This window comes from Engraulis encrasicolus, chromosome 15 (genome assembly GCF_034702125.1).
Source record: "Engraulis encrasicolus isolate BLACKSEA-1 chromosome 15, IST_EnEncr_1.0, whole genome shotgun sequence".
Classification (NCBI taxonomy): Eukaryota; Metazoa; Chordata; class Actinopteri; order Clupeiformes; family Engraulidae; genus Engraulis; species Engraulis encrasicolus.
The window spans coordinates 14,244,044-14,253,173 of record NC_085871.1 but is presented as its reverse complement, the minus strand read 5'-3'; the positions used below and the strand labels follow the sequence as shown (position 1 = coordinate 14,253,173).

The following is a 9,130-nucleotide window of genomic DNA, read 5'->3' as shown; positions in this document are numbered from 1 at the left end:
CTCTCTCTCTCTCTCTCTCTCTCTCTCTCTCTCTCTCTCCCTCTCAATCTCTCTCTCTCTCTCCACACATCCATCCCACAGTCTGACTCTGTTCAGCACTTAACCTGATTTCAACCAAAGCCCATCTGCCCTAAGATCAGCAGCACACACACACTCACACTCACACTCACTCACACACACACATGCACGCACACACACACTGGTGTCCACTGCCAGCCAACACTGCCAATCCATACAAATCTTGTCATAAACTATTTCCTTATTTCATATTCTGACCCAAGCGCTTATATGTGCACACACACACACACACACGCACATCAGCCGCTGCCATTGTGAATGTGTTTACACACTGAAGGCTACAGCAGACTGTTCAATGTGTGTAGAAACACTAAATCCAATGACATCAGACATACATTTGACACTCAACCTCTTTCTTTCTCTTTCTCTCTTAACATGCAGGCTCTGGCACTGCAAGAAATCTAATTTAGCTCCCTGTATTGTCAGGCCCATAGTCCAGCGGAAAGGCAGTAGCCAGGGCTTGACACCGGCCCCTGTCAACCGGCCAAATGCTGGTAAAACCTGGCTGTGGCTGGTAACAATTTCAGTATCACTAGCCATTGGCAGGTAGCTTATTCTATGGTATGACATGTCAGAATAGTGTATAGTCTACACTTTGCCCCTTGTGTATCAATTGTTTGTATTTAAGTTCAAGAAAAAGTTCAGTTACTCCGTTTCTATTTGTTTGTTTTATTTCCATATAGAAACCCATGCTCTCATCTTCTTGCTTTAAGCACCTCATCTTCTGAGGTTAGATGTACAGCGTGATGATTAAAAAAAAATCTAATTTGTGGCTACCAGAATAGCTGGATGGCTAGTGACTCGGGAAAATCACTAGCCACAGTGGCCGGCAAGCAAAACAGTTGGCATGATTCAGCCCTGGCAGTAGTATATATCATCAAGCACCATTCATTACACCATGCCACCAACAAATATGGGGCATGTTTATAACAGCCTACTGTACATATACGTATACTAGCCTTGCGCAGCATCCTTCGTACTCCCGCCAAAGATTGGCTCCCTACCAGGGACGTGCACAGGAATTTCAAAGGGCAGTTGCTCTAACCTGAAGAAAGGGCAACCCCCCCAACCCCCCCCCCCCAAAAAAAAAAACATCAACAATGAGCGGCCTTCAGAATTTTTTAGGAAACTGCACCATGGGTATTATTATTTTTAGTAGTAGTAGTAGAAGTAGTATATTATTGTCATAATTATTAATATTATTTTATTGTATAGTATCTTGAATGCGTACCATATGATATAACATGCTAGTTTTTAAACATGTAGGCCTACCTATTAATCATATCAGAGATGATCAGCCTTATGCCCACCTGCCCTATATGTCTCCTGATCCACATTTCCTCATGTGTGGTATGTGGCTGTCCCTAAATTAAATGAAATTATGAGAAAAAAGCCTTGATAGTTTTTAAACCTGTAACTTATCAGTCACAGAGATGATCAGTCTTATGCCTACCTGCCCTAGGTGCAGAGGTATGTGGCTCTGAGTCATTCTCATCTTAAATGAAATGAAATGATGAGTAAATTAATAGGCTAAATATGAGGATGCTTAATCAATTAACCCACTGTCATCTTTATAATCCTTGTAGCAGCCAAAGTAGACTTTAAGTTATAATAAATAGAAAAAGTTTTAAAATGGTTAAAAAGATCATTTAATTTGAATTTGAAATTTCATTAATATGCATATTCCATGATTAAAATGATGAATATTATATAGGAAAGCTAAAACAATAAGAATTCACAGGTTTAGGTCATTTGTTGGGTCTTTTGTAGCCTATATTAAAAATGTGTACTGTCGCTTTAAGAATTGACGAGCCGGCTTTCATTTCAGATCGCAAAGAACCGTGGCGTGGGAGCGACCAGTTCTTATCTGTTGCTCTGAAGCTCCGAGCTTCTCGCAGACTTTATAACCTTTTATTTTCATTACAGATATTTTAGTTAGTTCATGCACATTTTGTAGGCCTATGTCTTGAGAACAGTAAACGTCAGTTATCATGTGGAGTGGATTTATTTCAATTACATGGACATTGACAGTGGAAACAGTATCTTTGGGTCGGAGAATAGGCCTATATAAGAAAAAGCACTTTCCAAGCGGTCTCACCAAGATCAAACCTCTACAATCCTGAAAAAGATGCGCTGCCTCACCTGCACCTGTTCATTTTTTTTCGCAGCCAACTCAGAGATGTGCTTCCTTTAGCTACCTACCCCCTTAAGTTCTCTCTTGCTTGATAAAACGACATGTCATCTGCATGTTTCTTAGTTGGGTTAGCCTTCCACAAAACAACCTGAGCCATGTAAAACGTTGACAATGACTGCAAGCTAGCTGGCTGTCGTTTTTCCCCAATATCTGAACGTGGCACACCGGCTGTCAGAGTATAGGATCACTAAACGTCCTAAACTCGACATCGGCTTTAAGAGGCATTAATTGTGGTCATGTAATGTAATACTGTGTAGTCTGCTATGTTTCCAGCTCACCTCAGGCCGCCAGGGCAGTCGCTCTACTCCCACGACATCTTCGACATATTTTGCGTCTCTGCCCTGGTCGCATCGCATGCATGCTTGCTCCCCCCCTCCCTCCCATGTAGAGCTGCGCGTGCCCCCCCGCAACGCGCATGCTGCCCCTCCCTTTGCCTATCTCTCGAGGTGCAGGTGAATCTGAATTTGAAAACTTAATTTAAGAAGCTTCAATCAAAAATACGAATTGCAAAGCAAATCAGTTGAAACATGAAATCTTGCCTATTTTTCCGAAGCATATCTACACCTGGCTGTCGGGTTTTTTTGCTACCTAAACGTGGCGCTGGCTGTCAGATGTATGATAACTAAAAGTTCTAAACTCAACATTGTTGATAATAGAGAGGTTGATTGTGAGCATATTTTGTACCCTAATATGTAGACTGTGTGTAGGGCTCTAGCCGACACCCAGGCATCTTCAAAATCTTTCGTGTGTCTTATAGACGCTCAAGCGCCTGTCGCGTGCCTTCTCCCTCCCCACCGGAGTTGTTGCGTAGGCCTAGTACTACCTCACATCGCTCGTACCCATTCTCGACGGGTCTGATGAATTTGTATGACTGACTTAAGTCTTTATTGTACAAAACTTCAATCAAAATTATGAATTATAAAGAAATCAAATGATATTGAAATATGAAATTATAATTGCCAAATTATTTTCCCCTCCCTTGGAAGGGCAATATCAGTCAATGTGGGCAAAAGGGCTGTTGCTCGGGCACCGTGGGCAACTATGCTGTGCACGTGCCTGCTCCCTACTGAATGAAATGGTAGTATTATGGGATGGTCAGGACCAGGCTACATACATACTGCATTGATTCTAAAACACAAACACACAACCACATGTAGACACATATGCAAACTACATATGGCATACCTGTAAAGCCTCGTTCAAAATGGATCTGGCATCGGTGCAAGAAATCTAATTATGTTTCCTTATAGTCAGGCCTACTGAAAAGGCGGTGTAGTGTAGTCTACAGACTACATCAAACACTATTCATTTACACCACCAACGTGTACGGGGCATGCAGAGAAAAACCTAGAGATGTACTTTATGCATACCTAAATTCAAAGAGGCGTGTACACAGTGTGTACTACAGTGTACTACACATGCATACTACAAAGTAAATGCCACATGCAGGCTCTTTCAAAAAGGATCTGGCGCTGCTCCAATCTCGGTAACACTTTATTTTAGTGTTACATCTACTGTATTAGCACAATACATACAGTGCATTGTTAATGCCTGTATAAATAACTTGTAAGGCATGTACTAAGCAAAATCAAACATTTGTTAGGTCCTCATTATGGTTATACTGGTAATAAATCCCTAATTGTGTATGAACAAGACATTTGCGAATACATGCCTAACAAATGTTTGATTTTGCTTAGTACATGCCTTACAAGTTACTTATGCAGTATACAGGCATTAACATTGTATGTATTAGTGCTAATAGATGCAACACTAAAATAAAGTGTTACCGAAATCTCATTCATTTTACCCTATTATCAGAACCATGGTCCACAGGAAAGGTAGCAACCTATGCATCAAGCACCATTCATTCACACAGTACCAACAACCATGTTTGTACGCACCTAGAGATACTGTACACTGCATTCATGATAAAGCACAAACACACAACCAAGTGGCACATATGACCTCTTTCAAAAAGGGATCTGACTGGCGCTGGTGCAAAAAATCACAAATAAGCTCCCTATATTAGTCAGGACATGTGAGGTCCACGGGGAAAAAAACTAGCCTATACAGCAAGCACTCTCCAGTCACAGAGTGTCACATACGGTACATGTATCGGACATGTGCAAAAATAACTACCTTACTGTAGGTATACTAACATACAAGCACACAACCACATGTACACCTGCATAATAAATCCCACATACAGGTCCTCTCTGATGCAAGAAATCTAATTTAGTGTCCTGTGCTGTCGGGGCCTGATTCAAAGGAAAGACAGTGTCCTATACATCAGGTGCCAGTCATTCATTCATTCATTCATTCACACAGTACTAACAACATGTTCAGCAGAATCTAGGTATTCTGCCACATACTGCCTCTTTCAAAAAGGACCTGGTACTGGTGCAACAAATATGGGGTGCATTTCCTGAAACCATAGTTGCTAACTACATTAGCTACTTTGTAGTTTGCAATGCAATTTCCCATTGACAACTACCGAAGTTGCTAACTGGCTAACAACTACGCTTTCGAGAAACACACCCCTGATTTACAAGGAAGTTTCCTCTATTGTTAGGCTCATGGCCCACAAGAAAGGCACTGGTCTATTCATCAAGCTTTCATTCATTCGTTCACTCAGACAGTGACACCAAAATGTATGGCGGAAGCCATAGAGATATACTGTGCATGTGTAAATACAAGCACACACATGTACACATGCATACTAAATAAATGCCACATTCAGACTCTGAACTGGTGAAAGACAAAGTTTCCTCTGATCTCAGGCCCATGTGCCAAAGGAAAGGTCTATTCGTCAAGCACCATTCATTCATTTATTCGCTCGCTCGCTCACTCATTCACTCACTCATTCATTCATTCATTCATTCATTCATTCATTCATTCATTCATTCATTCATTCATTCACACAGTGCCATCAACATGGAACATGTATGAAAGAACCTAGATACTAAATGCAGTGGGTCTACTACACCTGCATGCTAAATCCCACATACAGGACAGAAATCCAATTTTGTTTCCTGTATTGCCAGGCCATGATTCAAAGGAGAGGCACTAGCCTATACATTCAGCGCCATTCATCCATTGCTTTGCATAGTGCCACTATCCCACTCCCACGGCCACTGACTCTCAGAGAAGTGCTGCTGTGTTGTCTAAGGTCCTGCATTCAGACTCGTCTCCATCTCGTTACCCCAGAGAATGCCACGGCAGCACCCGCTAACACAATGGCAACCTGACACTCACACTCACAGAACACACACACGCGCGCATGCAGCCTGCGCATGCATGCACGCACACACACACACACACACACACACACACACACACACACACACACACACACACAAACACACACACACACACACACACACACACACACACACACACACACGCACGCACGCACATACACAGACACACACAGACACACACACACACAAAACAAGACACAATGTTGGCACAATGTCAGGACGGGACAGAAAAGCTTTTGTTTCCCCCCCCTTCGTTTCAAACTGATGCACAAGGCGAGGTATGCTTCAGTAATGCCTCAGTGTTGCTGCAAAACAGAAGTGACACCCGATTTGTGTAAAACGAGAGCTCGGGGCTGACAATGGGTGTGGTGCTGCTCAAAGGCTGATCGAATGAAATCTGGCACCCCGAGTGAGAGTGAGAGAAGAAGCAGTTTCGCCAGGATTATGAGGCACAGAAAGCAGGAGAGAGAGAGAGAGAGAGAGAGAGAGAGAGAGAGAGAGAGAGAGAGAGAGAGAGAGAGAGAGAGAGAGAGAGAGAGAGAGAGAGAGAGAATGAATCATTTATGGTTGTCCTGAGGGCAAGGTGGCCCAAGTACAGGTCATGTCTGTTATAAGTTGTCATGGTGATATGGCTATGACTTATGTTCACAAAACCCTTAATAGCTGAGAGGTGTTTACATTTGACAGCACTGAAAACACTGTCACCAGATGTGTGGACTCCTGGCACAACTGTCAAGATGGCAATAGTGGGAAAAATATAGTACCAATATGTGATAATTACCTCAATGTATGGTATAACCTTACAAGTGAACTGGCCCATGACCCAGGTCTTTGTCAGCTCATGGAACACCACAAGGGGCAGGCAGAACAAAATCATTACGAAATCCCAAACGGCCAAGTTGGCCAGAAGGGAATTGGAGATACTCCTCATATAGTAGTTATGGCACACAATGCACATGATGGCGATATTTCCAACTATTCCGACCAGGAATATGATGGTTGACACGACCATGATGGCGTACGCTCCAAACGTCGCACTCGTGACGGGATAGAAAGGGTTTGGGAAGTATTCCTCCTCATGATCTATGTCATATGGGGGTGTCATGGGTGTCATGTCCCACGGATCCTCTTCCTCATCTTGTTTGGTGTAATATTCACCACTCCTGGTCAAATCGAAAGGGAAATGTGTGGACGTGAGGGTCATAAGTTTTGGCGAAGGCTCCCACATTGTGAATGGAGCACTCAACACGTTGACAGAAGTTTCAGGGCGCGTGAAAGCGGCTGCGCCTTTTCGGCCGCTCTTGTGCGCTTTCTTTTGGTTCTCTTTCGTGCCTCTTTTCCTTCGGTGATTTCTCTTGTGCAGTCCTCGCTTGTTCACCGCAGGGGGCTTGGTGTTATTATGTACGCCTGGCGTTCCCATGGTAGCAGGCATCTCGTTGTTCAACTTTTTCCTCTTGTGTCGCCGCGAGACATTGTTGTTGGTTTCGATGGAGACGTCTCCTCTTTCCGTGAGCCGGTGTGAAAGATGAGAGTGGCCACCGTGCTTTCTCTGCCACACTATGCCATGGTGAATTTTAGCATCTTCCCCATTAAATGATGAGCCTGTGTGTTCCAGCAAGGGTACACCTGTGGCGTGGCGGCCCGTATTGTGAAAAGCGCTAGCCTGGTGCTGACTAGTTCCCCGGAGGGACTCGAAGGCTTCTCTGTATGTATTGTTGAAATCCTGCACGCCGTCTTTGGTTCGTAATGCCCCATCATCATTCCTAAATGATGCCACAGGGACGTATCCTCCAAAAATCAGCACTGCTTTGATAAGCAACATCTGCATTGTCCGAGCCATTTAATGTAGGTCGTGTGATGTTAGTCGCTGGATGAAATATCTGCCAAATGTAACCACGGGCACGGTTGCGAAATACAGACTAAATATCGAGTCATTACTTGCGCCACCTGTAAACAAACTTCCCGTGTATTCTTCCGAGTCAAGCCCGCGTCGTTGTTTTAATCCGCTCATAGGCGATGCGTAAAATCGGCATGCGTGGTCCTTGTACTTCAAAATCCAGCTGCTAGCAGAATCCTCCTTTGACTTTTACCCCTCACACCAAAGTAGCTCCAGGTGCTATGCCTTGTCAAGCGAGGTATCCTTGCACACACAGTAAGTGCTCCAGCCCTGCGATGGCAATAGCAGATCCATCTCAGTCCAACAAAATGGTTGCATTTTTATATTCCTTGGGTGCGGCAACCTGAAGTTTTTTTCCTGGATGTTGATGTGGTGCAGCGCCTCGCTGTGTGTTTTCCCTCCTCCGCTCCGTTGCAAGGCGATGTGCAGAGAGGAGTCCGTGGTAAGGAGAAGGGATATGCTGGCAACGGTCTGTGTGTCTGACTGCCACACAGCTGGGTAGGTGCAGCGCGTTGCCTTAACAAGGGAGAGGCTCCGCCAGTGAGCGCCTCGGCGTAGAGGACTCGGCAAGAAAATGGACTCCCCCGGCGGCTAACCCTGATCTGTCAAACCGAATCCATCACCATCACCCCTCCAGACCACAGCAGCTGGCAGGCAACCACGCCCGCTTCTTGTGCGTAAGACATTTATTGTCGTTGGTAATTATGCATGTCAGAGCGAACATAATACGCCAAATTGCCAGTGATGCAAAGAGTGCCTACATCATGATCTGTCTGCAAGAATGAAAGCGCCGCATCGAGATTAGAAGAAAACACTCAAGTTGTTTCGTGTGACTGCACACGCAAAAAACACAGAGCCATTTAATACACGGCACAGTTATTATTTTGCGCATTATAATCCCCATATTGCGTGAATGTGTGACTGTTCTGTCAGGGCAGGACATAATCATTACGGCAGGCCTACAGCATATAATAAATCAATTGGATTGATGTCTTTGACAGGACACGGATTTTACTAGCACTTTAAACAAGTTTCTGCACACTGTCTGCAACGCAACCCAGAACCTCAATGACTTGACAGGATCAAACTTGTCCTGAAGGACTACAAACTATGTTGTTCAGTGACAGTCACGGAAATGGTTTTAACAGTTGCCAAATACAGTACATGTACAAGTCATGTGTCTCCCAAAAGGAGGCAAACAAGAGGATAATCATAAAATATATACATTTATAACGTAGGATCGACACATAGTGTGAAATCCCTTGAGTTTTCAGGCTTATTAGGTATCAGCATTATGTAAGTTATCCTTGAGGCGCAGTCAGTCGTGCACTAATCAATCACACCCCACATCACAGCTGGCCCCCAGTGGATATTCAACTAACACTGTTTCTCTCTCTCTCTCTCTCTCTCTAGAAGAGAGAGAGGGAGAGAGAGAGAGAGAGAGAGAAAGAGAGAGAGATGCAGAGGAGAAAAGAGTGTGTGTGGAGGATTCAGTTTGTTGCCAACTCCCGCTGCCAGTCCTGGGCACCCTCAGGCAGACAGGCAGACAGGCGGGCAGGCAGGCAGGTACACCCAGTCTGTATAACACCATTGTCCTATGCCAGCGCCCTCCTCCCATTCTGGATGATCATGCTAGAGGCAATATTCACTGTAAGGTGATACATAAATAGCCCGAGGACATACTGGGCCTATGCAGTAGTA

General features: G+C 44.3%; 1 protein-coding gene across 1 annotated transcript in view; it reads right to left on the bottom strand.

Moving 5' to 3' along the window:
• The window catches only part of gpr37b (G protein-coupled receptor 37b), a 17,314-nt gene extending 9,375 nt beyond the window's left edge, over positions 1 to 7,939 (bottom strand). Inside the window, exon 1 of the mRNA XM_063217905.1 lies at positions 6,314 to 7,939. Within this exon, the coding sequence (XP_063073975.1) occupies positions 6,314 to 7,372 (1,059 nt within the window). The 5' untranslated portion in view covers positions 7,373 to 7,939. The remainder of the gene's footprint in view (positions 1 to 6,313) is intronic.
• Positions 7,940 to 9,130: the final 1,191 nt, after the last annotated feature.